General features: G+C 40.1%; 1 protein-coding gene across 3 annotated transcripts in view; it reads left to right on the top strand.

Moving 5' to 3' along the window:
- Window positions 1-17,759, top strand: part of SPG11 (SPG11 vesicle trafficking associated, spatacsin) — a 63,662-nt gene that overhangs the window by 13,852 nt on the left and 32,051 nt on the right. For all 3 annotated transcript variants that reach the window (XM_039490893.1, XM_039490892.1, XM_039490894.1), the window contains 12 exons: window positions 1,246-1,424; window positions 1,671-1,847; window positions 3,884-3,955; window positions 4,462-4,589; window positions 7,343-7,521; window positions 8,088-8,298; window positions 8,996-9,199; window positions 10,399-10,505; window positions 11,155-11,300; window positions 13,138-13,299; window positions 15,934-16,000; window positions 17,319-17,484. In XM_039490893.1, coding sequence (XP_039346827.1) covers window positions 1,246-1,424; window positions 1,671-1,847; window positions 3,884-3,955; window positions 4,462-4,589; window positions 7,343-7,521; window positions 8,088-8,298; window positions 8,996-9,199; window positions 10,399-10,505; window positions 11,155-11,300; window positions 13,138-13,299; window positions 15,934-16,000; window positions 17,319-17,484 — 1,798 coding nt within the window. The remainder of the gene's footprint in view (window positions 1-1,245; window positions 1,425-1,670; window positions 1,848-3,883; window positions 3,956-4,461; window positions 4,590-7,342; window positions 7,522-8,087; window positions 8,299-8,995; window positions 9,200-10,398; window positions 10,506-11,154; window positions 11,301-13,137; window positions 13,300-15,933; window positions 16,001-17,318; window positions 17,485-17,759) is intronic.

Genomic DNA, 17,759 nt, shown 5'->3' with positions numbered 1-17,759 from the left:
CCCCACCGTGTAGGGCTGGGGCTGAGGCTGAAGCCGAAACCCAAGCAACTTAGCTTCGCAGGGCCCCCTGTTGTGTGTGCCTCCGGGCAGTTGCCCTGCTTGCTGCCCCTTAACACCGGCCTGGCTTTTAATCTAGTGGATATACAGAAAAACAGTTGTTGTGGCACAGCTGGGCCATGGAGTTTTTATAGCATGTTGGTGGGACCACAGAAAGAGAAATGTTGAGAACCCTGGACCAACACATTGGCTCACTCTCCCTTCTTCTGAGGCTGAGCTCCTGTCTCAAGAGTGCTTAGTAGCCCATGCCAGGCAGGGGGAAAAGAGATTATAACCTAGAAACTGAACTCTGATCTCGTGCAGTAGTGCACAGAGCCACGGGGACGCCATGACAGTCATTTTAACATGTTACTCACTATAAGTAAGGCTGAGTGTCTTTCACAGAAATCACCATGACCTCTACAGCGGCCGGTGCAACTGACCCCAGGGCCGCGGGAGAAGCTTGGGTGGTCCCAGGGCCAGCCGCACTGGCCACTGCTCAAACAGCCCCAGGCAGCTGCTCCCAGGCTCTGCTGTCCCAGAGCAGTAGTCCAGGAGCAGCAGCGGCGCCCTGGGTCGCCCCCTGCCCGGAGCAGCAGCAGCGGCGGGGCCCCGGGCCGCCCCCCAGGAGCAGCAGCGGGGCCCCAGGCCTCCTCTCCGCCAGGAACAGCAGCATCTGCCGGAGTTCACCCCACCCCACCCCACCCCACCCCAGAGCAGCAGCAGCAGCAGCAGCAGCGTCCACTGGAGCTCCCCACCCCCCAGCACCTAAGATTTAGTTAAGGGTATTTATAGTACAAGTCATGGACAGGTCAGGGGCCGTGACTTTTTGTTTATTGCCTGTGACCTGTCAATGAATTTACTAAAAATACTCATGACTAAATTGTAGCCTTAACTTTAAGTAGCACTTGAATGTTATATTAAAATGTTCATATATTTTAAAGGTAACTTTTATAAATAAGAGTTGGTTGAATACTGTATAACTTCAATGTCAAAAATTAGGGCTCTGATCCTGCAGTCAAATCAATGCAGGTGGGCCTTTGTGGAGCACCACTGATATCATGGGCTTGCCCACACAGATTGGGGTCTCTGTACCAGTGTGCTTTGTGATCATTGAGATCAGAGATAAATGTTAACTTTTAGTGAGCTATAAGGGTTAGAGCTGTAGTGTTCATTTTTATTAAAGTGGCCCACTGTTGTCCCCTACAGAACTCGATGAGTGCTTGCAGAAATGTGTGGATATTTTAACTACCTACATTATTGAACTTAGAACATTTATGATAAAGTTTCCTCGAAAGCAGAGAAATCTCATAAATATAAGATGTGATCTTGATGAAGACATTCCCAGAATAGAACAAAGCCAAATGTGGGAAACACTCACTCCGGAGGTAAAAACAAATAACCAGTTTGGGGATATTAAATTCCCATGAAATGTATTAAAGGAAATGATCAGCATGGAGTTATCTTCAAACTACTGAAAAAATAAGCAAAAATTAAATAAACTTGGTTTATATTTGCTATTCAAATAATTGCTCAAAACAAAGAGCACAAGGATCATAAGCAGCGTAGCCTGCAATTTCTATTGGAGAACAGATCTGTAGAAATTGTTTTGTTTTTGTTTTTTTTTCTTTTAGCAAGTTATTTTTGAGGCCATTTTAAACAACAGAATACCAGAGGCTCAGACATTCTTCCGAGTGAATCAGAACCCTGCACAGAGGCTTCAAGAACTGATTCAAATAGGTTTTGAACTTGTTTATGACAGTCTTCTAAAGGGTAATGTCAAAGAGGCCTCAGAACTCATAAGGAATATGGTGAGTGATGTGCGATTAAAATATTGATAAATCTGAAAGAATTTCCTTACGGCTACGAAACAAGCAAATGTACATGAGAAGTGTTTTTTTTCTTAGCTTCCCACAGCTGTTACGATTACACAAAACTTATTTTGAATATTAAATAGTCTAATGAACATTATTTGTAGGAAAAATTGTCCACTAACATTCCTTCAAAACTCTTATGTAATATGCTGTGAATGTGTTGTGACAGATATAATGGTTAGGAAAGAATATAAAGACAATTCTTTCAGTTGAATAATGAGGAGGTGTTAATAGCTTGTTAAATACAGTTAATCTAGCTTTCTGCCTGCAGTGTTTAGATACAGTATGCTGCTACCAGGTTTGTATAGAAGAGAAGTAAAATGTTTTTCTTTGTATTTTCCTTGCTTTTTCAGTGTCTGTTTTGTCTGAGTAAAAAGAACAAAACAAAACAAAAAAAAATCCCTAGACCATCAAGTCTAAAATGCAGCTACAAAGAAGTGAAAGTTGCCAGTGTAATAACTTTTCAATCTGGATGTCCTATCAAGAAGCTGGGTAGAACTCTCCTTGCAGGAGAGGGAAATGATGCAGCTTATCCTTATTTTTTCTTGACTCTTACTGGTTTCCTTGTGGGTTTTTAGTCTTAGAGCCCCTAAAAGACTTTCTAGAGAAGTGAAATGCATAAGAACTCTTCGGACGGACAGACATTTAGCAAACTAAAGCATTTCAGGAATGGGATTAGAGAGTGTTCTTGTGGGAGATGACTTTGTCCCAATGCAATTTAATCATTTTTACATTAACTAGGTATCTTCATTGTCTTTCTGCTGCACAGCTTCTCTTTTCATTCATGACTAACTTTTAATGCCACTCCATCTGTGGAATTCAGAGGTGGTCCACTATTGTTAATTTTTATTTTATCTGATATAAAATACATAAATTCTAAATGAAGTAGTTTCAAAACAGAAAACTAAAACATTCTGTTTCAACCTTATCAAAAAGCTTCGTTTAGATTTTTTTTTCTTCCCAAGTAAAATGTTGTCAAAATAATATGTTCCCGCAGAAGTCTGTGATAGACGAATTGGCATTTTGCAACGGAATGTTTCCCACATTATTCCTTAAATTATAATGCTCTTGCTTTAAATAGGAGGATCTTCCATTTCTACCTATTATTCTACTATAATAATTATAACTCTGCTTATCCTTTCCCCGCTGCTTCTGTGATTCATTGCTTGCTACTTCTCATTAGTGATGAATGAGGATAGAAGTTGTGCAGCAGAATAAAAATGTTTGTTACCAGATAATTTTCTTCATTAGCAACTTTTCTCTTCATTCTACTTGTTACCCCATGCCCTCCCATATTCTGGGAAATGATTGGAATATAATTTGTAACCAATTAAAGTTTTTCTCTAAAGGGAGACTTATTTAGACATGTAATCGCTTTAAGTTTAATAGATCAAGGTTTTGTCATAATAATAATCAGTTGCTGGAGGGTTTCTCCGCCTTTGGAAGAATTTTTCTCATGGCCTGAGATGAAGAGTAGGGTTTAGCCCTGATGTCTCCAGCACCAACAGTGGCCTGCCTCCGAATTCCACAGGGGTGGGGGCAGGGAGGCATTACCCATTAGTGATTAGTGAGAGAAACTGCTAACAGAATATTATGGCATAAAAACTTTCTCTACTTATTGCCTTATGTTTTGAGTTCAGTATACCCATGCTTAGTATACATAGGGGCATGCATTTTCTGGACTTGAACACTAACAGCTGGCTATACATTTTATATCCAAAGGGATTAGAGAGATCAAACAGGCCCCAGGGCATTTGCAGTACTTCTGTTGGCTATATGCAGACTAGGGGACTGGAAGTACTGAATTCTCTCTCTTCTGATCTGTAGAGGGAAATATTATGGTGCACATATTTTCTTTCATAAGCACAGCATCTTCAATACGTGCTCTGTCTTGAGTGACGAAAACTACTTCTACATATAGAAATTGTATTACACTGTGTGATCTGTAATGGAAATCTGATTTTTTTTTATAGGGTTTTGATGTGAAAGAGCAGTTGCACAAGATATGTTTCTACACTATTGATAAAAACATACGTAACTTGTTGGTAAGTGGAGAAAAGGCTTTTCTGACTTACATTATCAGTTGCACAGAACAGTTAACGTTTTGTACATCTGTATGTAGAATTCACACTCTTCACTATTCCAAAACCCATCTGATACAAACTCTATTGTGCCCCCTGCAACCAGGCACCAATCTTAGATTTGTCATTGCTTTTTTTGCCATCTGCAGTTGAAGTTAAAATTGTTTGACGTGACAGATTATCCTGTCCCTGGTGTATTTCTTGCATGACTTTATACACAGGATGAAATTCTGACCCCACTGAAGTCGCTGTCAAAACTCTCTTATTGACTTCAGTAGGGCCAGGATTTCACCCACAGTCTGTTACACACTACACTCACAGATCCTCAGGTTCCTTCCCCCTGGATCACTTCTGTCTTAATGTTTTATTATCAAAGAAGTCAGCAAAAAGATTACATTCTTTTTTATGTCATGACAATAATTTGTGAAATATATTTGTGATCAAAGGTAGTATTTTAATTGTACTCACAGGTGAAAGTGTTGCAAGAAGAAAACTATTTTTCTGAAAAAGAGAAGACAGTGATAGACTTTGTGCATCAGGTTGAAAACTTGTATTCAGGATCCTTCCAAAACAATGAAGAGATTCAGCCTCTTTCCAGGTAACATGGTTTAATTGCCTTTTTATCTTAAATGAACAACATTGATGCAGTTTTTAATATGCTAAGAACTATGGCAATCTGAGACGTGTATTCTATAGGTTTTGCTGTGCTAACAAATGTGGATTTTTGTAATTCTCCAACTACAGTGTCATGGGGTTCCTGTTACATAGTATAAAATGTTTTTAAGAGCTCTGGAAGCTCTTCATGGACAGGACGCTTGTTATCATGAACTTAGTGTAAAATCTTTGCAGACTACTCTCGGTCTATTATTAGTCTTAGAAAGATACGATTTTTTTAATGGGCAAATATCAGTAAATATTGATTTTGCTGTATACACAAACCAACAAAAATATTTCCATCGATCATAATAGAAATTTACAGATAAGCAGCATTTTCTTTCTTTGCCTGAGAACTTCTTAGAGTCACAATCCAGTGATTTAGACTTTGGAATTAGGCTTGTTACAAATGGACTAGCAAGCGAATAGTAAAAATAGGTATGATTTGTTGATTTAAGGATGCTTACTGTGGATATTGTGATGTGATGTTGACCATTTGTATTTTTAGTGGTTTATAAAGCTTTATTTGAATCTCAGCATCTACTGTCATTAAATAATTCTCTGGCTCCTCCATAGCTTTTGGTAACTGTGAAAATTTAAATTAATAAAAATCTAAAAATCAGTTAACATTGATATTATATGTCAATTATTTAAAAAAAAAAAATCTGCCAGGCCTATATCTTACTGTCAAATTAGTGGAGGCCTTTTTATGTCATCACTACTGTAAATAAAACAGTGGCTTATGCTGCTAGTGGCAAAAGAAAGACTAATGCGATCCTTAGTTGCATAAATGGGAATCTCGAGTAGGAGTAGCGAGATTAATTGACCTCTGTTTGGCACTGGTGTGACCACTGCTGAGTCCAGTTCTGGTGTCAACAATTCAAGAAGGATGTTGATAAACTGTAGAGAATTCAGAGTGGAGCTACGAGAACAATTAAATAGTTAGAACACCTGCCTTACAATGATCAAAGTCTGTTGATCTTAAAGATCAGGTTAAGGGATGAGTACCTACATGGAGAAAAAATATTTGAAAATGAACTTCTCGGTCCAGCAGACAAAGATAAAACCTGATCTAATGGCTAGAAAGTCAGAGTAGAAATGAGGTTTACATTTTTAATAATGAGTGTAATTAACCATTGGAACAATTTACCCAGGGTCATAGAGGATTCTGCATCACCAGCAATTTTTCAATTAAGAATTGGATGTTTTCCTAAAAGATCTGCTCTATGAATCATTTGGGGGAAGTTCTATGGCCTGTCTTATGCAGGAGGCCAAATTGGATGATCGCAGTGATCCCTTCTGGCCTTGGGATCTATGAAATTTATACTATTGATAAAATAACTAGGTATATGAAACCAAACTAATGACATATTAAGGCCTACTGGATGCATTGCTTACATTATGGTATTTCTTTATTCATTGCTTGAGGCACAATAGATGGCAGTTAATTTTAAAAAAGTGTTTTGGCTTTTGGTTATTTTACTTCTGTGGGTAACTACCATTTGGAACAATCCTCCACTGGCAGAGAGATGAGCTCAGTGACTTAATAGGACTCTTCCATTGTTAACCTCTAATGATAAGCTGTAACATTCGCTGAATGTCTTTGTGTGTTGCGAAACATTTATCCATCTATGTCTTGTACTAAAACCAATGGTTCTGCAGTTACCTGTAATACTGCTGTTTGCAGCACTCATGGGAGAGGTGAGGCACCGGCCAGTACAGACTACAGGTGCCCTACCAATGTTGGTATCACATGGTGAACCCTTTACTAGAGCTAGTGCAGCGTGAATAATTGACTTTTCGGTTTGCTGGCAGTTCTGAAAAAGATTTGGGTTTTTTTTTAAATTATTCAGTTCAGGATGAGTCAGAAAAAAATTCATTTTTGGGTTGAACAAAATATTTTTAGCATTTTTAAGAAAATCAAAGGCCATGAAGATCTAGATTCACAAAACTGAGACGGTGGTAGTGCTTGTGCCCCTGTGTAATTGTTAGCCCGGTGATTAAGGCATTTACCTGGGATGTGGGAAACCCAGATCTGAATCCCTGCTCTGGAGCAGGGACTTGAAACCAGGTCTCCCCATCTCAGGTGAGAGCCCTACTCATTGGGCTTATAGAATCATCCTCACTCTGCCCCAAAAATGACTATTCAAGTATTTTATTAAAAAAAGTAGAACATTATGGAGTTCACAATCTGGTCCTTCATTTTTATCTTCTCTCATGATAGTTCCTTTATGTTAGGTTGGAACACACATTCCCTAAATATTAGTGTTGCTGTTTAGGTGAATTATTTTTGTTTCAACGCTATGAGTGTTCTATAATATTGCAAACTACAGAACTTTGAAATGAGAACATGCTAAGAGGCTTTATTAATATCATATTCATTATCAAACACACTTATTACAGTGCATGTGCATGGTATCTCAGTTCAGTTTTTACATCATTGAATATTTACTACTGTGCCTAGCAATTAAGTATCACCCCCCTCCCTTACATTCATTTGTTCTGAAGATACTGGTACATTATAAGCATTCCCAAAATCTTTTTTGAAGATACAGATCTTGTTGGCATCCCTTGTAAAGCACCACTAAAAATTACAAATAACAAAAAGTTAATGAATTTGTTAAATGTATCAATATTGTAAACTACAATTTGTAAGAAGTTTAGTAAAACATCTTAATAGGTAAATATTTCTGCCAGTTTCAGGAATTGGAAAAAAGAACAAGATCTGTCCAGTCACACAGCTGTTTTGGATACATTCTTGACTTGTGACAAACCTCAGAATCACAACAGAGAGCACAGAATTATGTTAAACTGGGGTCAGTGGTGGGATCAGCATATTCAGGAAATGATTCTTCTTCCCAAAAGATCACATGAAGGCAAGTATTCCAGTACTAAGGAGTTGAAGAAATTAAACATTGAAAACTAAAGGTGCCTTTGTGGCACTGAGTTGCATTTGGGCTGGTGGAGCATAGATGTGGTGAGTTCAGGATGAGCAAAAGGGAGGCTCAGAATCAGGTTCACTTTATTTTCGCAGTTCCATTGTGAGGAAAGGTTAATTTGTGTTTTGGGAGAAATAACTCAGATAAATTGTGAAATTCGTTTGAACCAGCCTTCAGAATGTGAGCAAGAAAATCAGTCTACCCTCTGATGCTTTGGGGAAGAGAGGAAAGAGGCTAGCCAAAAAGGACTTCTCAAAAGAATTTATTAGATTGTGAATGACTTGCATGAAGTTTTTTGTTCCAGAAAGCTTATTATATTGGAACATTTTGTTTTTCCACCATAAAGTTCTAACTAGTTATGACAGTGTATTTAATTTAGCATTGTATTAGCAAAAGAAGAAACCTTGTATCCATTCACAAGGTGTACATATGTGACTATAAAGGGATTCACTGTTACCCTAAAGTTGTGTGTCTGTGTGATTTTCTTTTTTTTTTAAACACAGAATTCAAGTCCTGTAATCCTGAGGTTCTTTGGATGTATCTGACATCCCAGCATGATTGGCCTAACATTTGCTCATGGATTGAAGAATCCCAGCCACATAGTCATACCTCATTTCAACAGGCTAACTGGCCTTCTCTGACACCTGATATTGTTGACCAAAACACATTATGCAGCAGCTATATGAGAAATGAAATATTAGACAAGTTGGCTAGGTATGTGTCCTCACTGTGTTAATACTAAGTTTACCTTTTTCTGGAGAACCAGAATCTGATGGAGAAATGTATGTGTGTAAAATCTTAGATATACACCTCTACCTCGATATAACGTGACCCGATATAACGTGGTAAAGCAGGGCTCCAGGGGGCAGGGCTGCTCACTTCGGTGGATCAAAGCAAGTTTGATATAACGCGGTTTCACCTATAACACAGTAAGATTTTTTTTGGCTCCCGAGGACAGTGTTATAGCGAGGTAGAGGTGTACATTTAATTTTTTATGATATGGTATTTTTTTTTATTTAAATAGATTTCACCATTTACGAAGTGTGGGCTCAATCCAGGATTCTTTGCATGCCCCAGACTCCCATTAAATGTAATATAAGTCTTAGAGGCATAAGAAAATGCACGATTGGCCCTTAGCTCTCATGCACAACAATTTCTACTACCTATTTTAGCTGCCACAAATCCATAAATGTAATATTTCTTTCTCTTCCACTTTTTCACAGTGAACTCCATCAGTTAAACTAATATATAGTGCATTGTAAGGAAATGTACTTTTGCATGTTATGTTCACTTCTTCAGTAAAACAATTCAGTGTCAGCAGAAGATCTCTTATTTAGCCATTCAGTGAAGACATCTTCAGCTGAGACAACCGCTTAATTTAAAAGCGTGTGGTTTCTCTTTTTCTTGCTAGAAATGGAATTTTTGTCCCATCTGAACAAGAAGACTTTGAACTCCTCCTCCTAAGATTGATCCACATTGGAGGAGTGATGCAAAATCCACATCCTGTTCCAAAATACAATACTGCGAGTGGTTTGGATTTCCATTCCCATTTCATCCTGTATTGTTTAGAACGTAGTCTGCAGCATCTGCTATACACATATTTAGACTATTACAGGTACAAGTACTTGGATTTATTCATCAGTATAAAAAAAGTTTTTTATATGCAGATCTTTATAAAAATGGAAGCTGGTAAAATACAAGCTTAAATAGTTCATGAGAATTTTCCAGTGCAACTTCGGTCCTCACTGTTTGGGAAGGACTGTTTAAAGGTGGTTAGAGTCAGTACAGTGCTGACTCGGTGAAAAGTTTGGAGAGCAAAGATATTGAGCTTTGTCCCATAACTAGCACTGTAATGACTTGCCATTGTAATTGCAGGTTTGGCTCTCAAATGTAATCCAGAGTTTAACACTGAGCTCAGACTATCACTTCTTGAGTTCCTCTTGCCATCTGATGTTAGTTTCCTTTGCGTCATCCTTGATGGCAACTGTTTTCATACCATTTGGGATTTAAGGGGAAGCATTATAATTGTGACCATTTGAAACAGAGCAATGATTTAGATAATTTGATCTTAATAGTGAGTTAGTGCTATTATTCATTTATTTATTTATTTTATTATAAACAACAGCCAGTCTGGATCAGGCTCAGATATGGCCAAACTCTTGACACACGTTGACTGCTAAATTCATTGCAAGATTACATCTAAATCAGAACTAGTTAAGGCTCTGGGAGAAGAGAAAATGTATTTGCTTTAAGAACTATTCCCTGCTCCCAGCCCCTCTGGCTAAGGAGTAAATAGTAATTTGAAGCAGATCTTATTTGTTGAGATTACTGTTCTGTCCTAGCAGAATGAAAATTCCCCGGAGTCGTTGTTAGGATACGTCCACTCTTTGGGCTGGGAGATGTAACTCTCATCTACTTAATGCTCTAAAAATAATGTAATCACGACGGCACAAGCAGTGAGAGCTGCTCCAAATAAGCACCTCGGACAGGCATGTCTTGGGGCAGCAAGCCCGTTCTGCTTCTCGTGCCGCTGTGGCTACAGTCTGTTCTCAGTGTGCCAGCTCACTGAGAATTCAGCAGGTATGTCTCCTCAAGCTGGGAGTTACACCCCTGCTCTGAGTCTAGATGTATCCATAGAGGGAATGGTTGTTAAAATAAGCGAGAGAGTCTGTAGATTTAGTTCTTTTAGAAATGCCTGACCCAAAGAGTGCAACATAGTAACTGTTTAGAGAAGAGGACAGTGATTGTACATTGCTGCTTTTTATTAATGCATTTTATATTTTCATTATGCTACTGTTCTTGCCTTGTTTTCAGTTTAACTCCTTCGAATTGCCCTATTTTGGATAAAAAGGAATTGCATGAGGCTCACCCCTGGTTTGAATTTCTAGTGCAGTGTCGAGGGGTTGCCAGTAACCCAAGAGGTAGGATCCCAACTTTCATTCATTGCATGTTCTTTGGATGAACTTATCGTGTGTAACGTCAGCTGGAGGCAGCGATGATTGCCTTAGTTAGTAAAAGTCTGAACAGAAACAGCTCACACAAAAATACATTTACAGCTAACACTTCCTCTGGGTTTTCTGGCATGTGCTGGCTTATCAATGTCTTAGATTATATGGTCCCCTCGCCAGGATGGTTTTTAATCAATGTCCCTGAACGTCAAAGGGACTTGTGCTCTTAAGTCATTTAGATACTTCGGAAATCCCATTAATCTTTTACAGGGCCAAGCATATCATCATTGCTTAACAAATAAATAACTCTTGAATGAAGCGTGCATTTATTATTTCAGAAAATATGTACACTATAGGGTAAAGAATTGCTCTGTAATGCATTGTAAAAAATATGGGACCTGATTCCCATCCTCTTTCTATAGGCTGAATTCCTATTTAAGCTCAATAGGAACATTGTCAATGCATTGGAGGGGTTTTAGGATCCTGTCTGCCCATCTATATAGTGTGCCATCTGCATGAGTTTAATAAAGTACTTTTTCTTAATCCTGAATCAATTTTACAATTATTAATAATATGATTGTTTTTTCAGAGAAAAAAAATCTCACTTTTCTCTTTTTTCCAGATCCAAAGATGATATTTCAAGCTAGTCTTGCAAATGCTCAGATCTTGATTCCTAGTAATCAAGCTAGCGTGAGCAGCATGCTGTTGGAAGGACATACACTTTTAGCACTTGCAACCACAATGTGTGCACCTGGCGGTATAGATCAGGTACTTAATATATAACAAATAATATGTCAGCTATTTCTGGAAACTTACTCCTATAACTAGGAGCTGAAAGCCCGTGCTGTCACAGTGGTATGATTCGTAAAGTCACATGTGTTGGGGAAAGAAAAAAAAAAAAAGGGCTGAAAATGGTTGAGAACTTAAAAGTTGGGGATGGTAACAGACTGCAAGTCCCAGAGATGATTGAACAAGTAATGTTCTAAACAAAGAGCTCTCAACCATGCTTGTAGTTGTTTCCATTGCTTCATTTCCATAGGCTTCAGAGTGATGATTGGGGTTATTGTGTGTGCTGGTTGTATTGTGTGAATAGTTGTTGATTTGTGTGGGTTGAGTTATGCTGGGACAGTTGTGTGGGTGGCAAATCTGGGACGTATGCTGTGGTAAGGGGCTATGTCTGGGGTTCTTGCATATCCTTCTGTGTTGTATTGTTGTGCTAGATCTCTGCTGATTTGTGTAGGTGGCAGTTGCGCACACAGTCGGGCTGGGTAATCCACTCTCTGTACAGTCTCCCTCACAACCAATTAAATTGTTGCATGCAAATTAGATGTAGAGTAAGGTAATTGGTTGAGTTATCTCTGATATCACAATGATCTAGGACTCCTGGCATGGCATAGATACCTGTCTTACTGTATCTGAATAATGTGCAGGTGTAATTTGTAAAGTCAAAACGAGAACTTAATTTGGATAGTAACAGACCACAAATCCAAGTGATGATTGAACCTGGCGATAGCCTGAACAGAAAGGTTTCAACCATGCTTGTTACTGCTTCTGTTATATCACACTGACTCAGACATTTAGGCTTCAGAGTGACACGGGTGTGATAATCCTGGTCTCTTTTTACATAGATTATGAAAACAAAATGGGATGTTGTCTCAACTCAATACAAAGAAATACAGAAATGCAATCAAATAACTTCCTTTCACAGAGATGAGAGTATTCCTTTGGAGTAGTATGTTTCACTAAATAATGAAAAATCAATTAAAGGTTACTCTAAGTTTCAAAATAATGCTACTGATGAGTGTAATACCCTTTTTAAGGGGTCATGTTTTAGGTGTAGATAACAATGAAGTACAGAAGCCTTTAGGATTGGCTCTTAGAGTGGTAGAATGTGTTTCTAATTTTTTTCCCTATACTTTTTTAAAAGTAGCTGTAGTTAATAGATATTGACAGGGTTATTTTCCACACTTATACTTGATATAATAGAAAAGTTTGTTGTACATGTCAAAGTATGTGCCCTTTGTTTCACTTAGTCTCATGAAGTGTATACTCTGATTTTGTACCACAAAGTCTGTGCTCTGATTAAACGGTGGGACTTAGCTGGTGTGCTATTTTGCTCTGAATAGGTGGGATTCCGCTTCCGCTTTTCAGTTGTTTGTCAAGTTGTGAATCATGGCCCGTAACAGAAAATACTGTGTTTATTGGTTTATTGTTTTGTAAAGACTTAAAATATCAGCATGTTTAATATCTTTTTATTAACTATACCGCTTCATGTTTCAGATGTGACTTCATTGCATACAAACAGTTTAGTTGTTTGTCTGTGTATAATAGTGCAGTAATTGCTGAAAGTGGTGTTCTTAGAATAATTCTCAGGGATATCCTTGGATATTTTTGAGGACTGTAAATCATGGAAGTTTTCCAACAAATTCAGCATCTAGTGCCCTGTCTTGCATTTCTTGAACACCCAATATAGTTCTATTGATTTGAGGGAGGGAGGTTGTTTGGGGTCTTCAGTTTCAGGTGTACAAAGAATGCAGGATCATGCCCATGGACAGTAACTTTTTTTATTAGTGAAATGTTCTGTTCTTATTTCCTCTCAATCTAGGTTCTTCAGAATGAAGATACTGAAAAGCCTCTGAAGAAGGTGGATCCACAGCTGTTAAAAATGGCATTGACTCCTTACCCCAAACTCAAAGCTGCTCTCTTTCCGCAGAACACTTCACATGGAATTTTGCCACCTGATATCTCACTCTACCATCTTATGCAGGTATATATAATGCAGTGTAAATTAAGCTGCATAGCAAAGTGAACATAAGAATTTCAGAGAAGTTCCATTTTGAGCTACAGACAGTTTGAAAGTATGTGTTCCTATCTCAATTTATTACAAGTGTGAAGGAGTGACTTGCTGGCTGGTGCATCCCCTCATGACTAGGTGTGGCATAGCTGGTGCTTCTCCTCTCATGCCCCCGGCTGATGGGTGCTCCATTTTTTCAGTGGTCTGCTTCTTCTTGTGACTCGTCCCTCCAGACAGGTCCAGTCCCATCGCATCTGGGTAACAGGAGTCCCACAAAACAGTAGTCCAGTGTCTGTACACCAGGTCTTCAGCCCAGCTCTGGGCCCAGTGGTCCTTACACTTTTTATCTCCAGAGGCTTTCATCGCATTTTTCAATGGTCGGTAACCCAGGCCTTCCCTTTTCTCTAGGTTCAAGGCTTAGCTAACATTTGCTTCCTCATACTCCATGGCGGCTCCCTGAACTACTGAGCCTGTCTCTAGTCCAGTGGTCCCCAACCTTTTTGTGGCCAGTAGCACATTCAACAATTACTCATATACAGGGCCGGCTCCACACATCAGTGGAGCAAGCACGTGCTTGGGGCAGCACATGCTATGGGGCGGCATTCTGTCCATTCTGCAGAGTCAAAGTGGTTTGGGTTTTTTTTGTTTTGTTTTTGTGTTTTGGGGTTTTTTTGACACCAGTTCTGGGCAGTGCAGAGAGAAGCCAGAGAGAAGCCGGGAGGACAGAGAACACTGGCGCCAGCAGCCCCAGAGTTCTCTGTCCCCAGCAGGCACGGTGCCGCAGCTTCTCTCCCCTGCTGGGCTCTAGGCCCTTTTCCTCAGCTCCTTCCTGAGATCACTCCTCCACAGATTATTCGCCCCTTCCCAGACTCTGCAGAGTCCTTTCTGGCTCTTGTACTGAGTGCAGGGCCGGCTCCAGCCCAGCAAGCGGGGCGGCACGTTGGGCTCTTCAGCGGCAATTCGGCGCTGGGTCCCTCCTGCTGAAGAAGAAAGTGTGCGGTGGAGCTGCTGCCGACGTGGCTCTTTCCTCCTCCCCCACCCCCGCCCTGCCCCGCCACAGCTTGGGGCGGCAAAAACCCTGGAGCCGGCCCTGACAGAGTGATGTCTCCTAGGGCTTTTACCCTGAAGGCCCAGCTCCTGTCTGCCTCTCACAAGGCGCTGTGTGTGTGTGTGTCTGTCTGTCTGTCTCTCTCTCCTCTGTAAACCTGACTCCCTGGCATCTGCCCTTTTGTCAAGGCTTACTACTGGAGTTTGCTCCTCCCCTGTGGGTTCCCAGTGCCTCTCTTAGCCCTTTGCCAGTGTTCCCTCCTCAGGAGGATCTCAAGGCCTACTCTCCCCCTACTTCCTGTCTCCCAGCTTCCTCTCACTGCTCTGAGCTGCTCCCTGTATGAACAACACCTAGTTCCTCCTTAATTGCATCTGATAATGAATTGGTTCTTATGCCACCAAGTGGGCTCATTGAACCACCAAGCTCCTGTTATCCCTTTCGCTGCCAGCGTGGAGTATACACTTCATCAGAACAAAAATTATGAAACTTATATTAAAGTATCCCTATTATAATTTTATAGATACTTTTAAAATGTTGTATGTAAAGGCTCAAACCTGATCATTTATGGAAAAAGTCTCGACTACTCTTCAGTGTCTCCTAGGCTGGCTTGATTTCACAAACGAACGTAGAATAATATACTGTTATATTTTACTCTGTGCAAATCCTGGGACTGGGACTGACACTAAGGTTTTAGGCCAAGATTTTAGACAGTGGGTGCCTGAAGTTAAGCACCTAAATCTATATTTAGGCACCTAAATAAGCAGCCTGATTTTTCACATATGCTGCAACCCCAGGCTCCAATGAGAGATGGCGGTTCTAGGATTATGTTATTAGTGGTTTCAATAGGCAGGTTATCAACTATCACTGAAAATGAGAGTCCTGTGGCACCTTATAGACTAACAGATGTATTGGAGCATGAGCTTTCGTGGGTGAACACCCACTTCGTTGGATGCACAAAGTGGGTGTTCACCCATGAAAGCTCATGCTCCAATACGTCTGTTAGTCTATAAGGTGCCACAGGACTCTTTGCTGCTTTTACAGATCCAGACTAACACGGCTACCCCTCTGATACTTGAAAATGAGAGTTATTTTTTAAATGAAGTTGGGGAGGAAGGAAAGCGAGACCTGGAATGAAAGGATGGGTGAAAATGGAGGGACCCCATACAGACAGTCATATGAAAGCTCCTTGTTGGTAGATCTCCTTGGTGTAAGGTAGGTAGGTGATGAGACAACCCCCTAATAGCTGGGAATAGTCTACTGGACTAGTAACTACTAGAAAAGCATTAGCTGCATTAAGGCTACCATTCAGCAAAGCACTTACGCACATGCTTTCCCACTTAAGTATGTGCTTAAAGTTGCAGTCACAATCAGGTCACATATGAGTTGAAAATATATGCTTCTCAGAAAGAGTTACCCAAGATATTTGTTACTGCAGCATGAGCAAGCGCGTCACTATCAACTGCTATAGATACTTGATGGGTTTTTTTTGTTCTACTTGGCTTTAAAATCATAGTGCTTTGAACAGTTTCTCTGAATATATTTTGTTTTTAATTTTTCAGTCATTAGCGCCTTTTGATCCCACTAAATTATTTGGCTGGCAGTCGTCAAATACTCTTGCCATAGCAGGTAATTAATTTTAAAATGTAAAATATTTGTGTTTAGGCTGCAAACTTTGAATGAAGTACTTTTCAGTGGATGTCACAATTTTCCCCTTGCTGGGCACACACCTTGTTCAACCCCGGTTCTCTGAGGTGCTCTCTAACTTTCCTCTCGGGACACTTGCCTGTGAATATCCTGGCTGCTTTCCCCAATTCTATTTTGAAGGTCTTCCGGAGCTCTTCAGAACCCACCAATTGACTACACCTCTGACCCTGGGTTTGAAAAACCACTAAACTTTTTTGACCAGAGTAAACATAACATAATCATAACAATAGCTTTCAGCAACTTCTGCAGGGCTGGTGGAACAATTTGTATAGTGGCGGTGCTGAGAGTCGTTGAACCAAACTGTAAACCCTGTGATATGATGGAAACCACTTCAAGTCAGGGGGTGCTGCAGCTCCCCGGTACCTCTAGTTCCAGCACCATTGACTTTCTACTTCTTATTCCCAGAGGGAATGCCTAGATTTATAAGAGCCCAGCAGTGCTTCCCTCCCAGAACACAGTCTAGCTACCCAACCCCCTGGGTGATCCTGTTCCCTCCTCTCTGCTCAGGAGCCAAATGCTGACCCCTCACATTTAAAACCCCCGAAGTTCTGAACATACAGTTGGGGTGAAGCTTCCATCCAGGAGTCTGAGACTTTGTGTCTCTGTGCACCAGTGACCTGTGCTCTTTCGGTCTTCAGTGACATACCCCATAACAACACTTAACAATTTTGGTTGACAACATTTACCCACAACATCTCATATCATGCCATTTCAAGTTAACATATTCCTTTCTCTGCCCAATAAATTACTCTTTTCAATAGGTATTCCTTTGTATAAAAAGATTTCTTATATTTTTCTAAAGGTTTTGTTTTAAAATGATTGTTTACAATGGTGTTATTGGGTTTGGCTACAGCACTTAGTTTCTGCAAGATCGAATGGGGAATATCTGAATATTAGTGGAGCTTTTTCAACAAGAAATGTTTTATAAAACAATAATCTTTACAAATTTACTGTGAATTAGATAAGTAATATGTTCCCTCTGACAGCGAGAGCCTCCTTGTCTCAGTATACTTAAGTGACCTGCCCATGGCAATTTAAATAAAAGTCAATGTCAGCGTTCCAGTTGTACTGGAACCAGAATTAGAATTTGAGTGGTACTGGGAAGTTTAAGCATTTAAAGCAGAGCTAGTGTGGTATTTGGTTTCCTCTTCCATAGACGTTGTTGAGTAGCAGAAAGATATCTCACAATTTTTAAATCAGACATTTATGCAATTAAGAAACACTGTGACATTCTTTCCAGACATCTCAAGTGACCTCCCTCATTTCTCATCCCCTGATTTGGTAAACAAATATGCCATAATGGAACGACTGGATTTTTCCTACTACTTGCACCATGGACGCCCATCATTTGCTTTTGGTACCTTTTTGGTCCAGCAATTAGCAAAGAGTAAATCCCCAAAGCAGCTGTGAGTATTTAAAAAGTAATAGTTACCATGTGACTGTATAGAGCAGTGGTCTCCAAACTTTTTTGATCGCGCACCCCATCAGTAAAAAAATGTTGAGCATGCATCCCTGCCGCGCCGCAGAGCCGGCTCTACCATTTTTGCTGCCCCAAGCAAAAAAAAAAAAAAAAGCTGCTCGGACTCCCACCCGAACTGCCGAAGCGCAAAAAAACCCAAAAACACCCGAACTGCCGCGCACCCCAAAGGATCCTCTTGTGCACCCCGCCTGAGATGCACGC

The sequence above is a fragment of the Mauremys reevesii genome, linkage group 10, assembly GCF_016161935.1.
Source record: "Mauremys reevesii isolate NIE-2019 linkage group 10, ASM1616193v1, whole genome shotgun sequence".
NCBI classification, from domain to species: Eukaryota; Metazoa; Chordata; order Testudines; family Geoemydidae; genus Mauremys; species Mauremys reevesii.
This window is presented reverse-complemented; position numbering and strand designations above follow the sequence as displayed.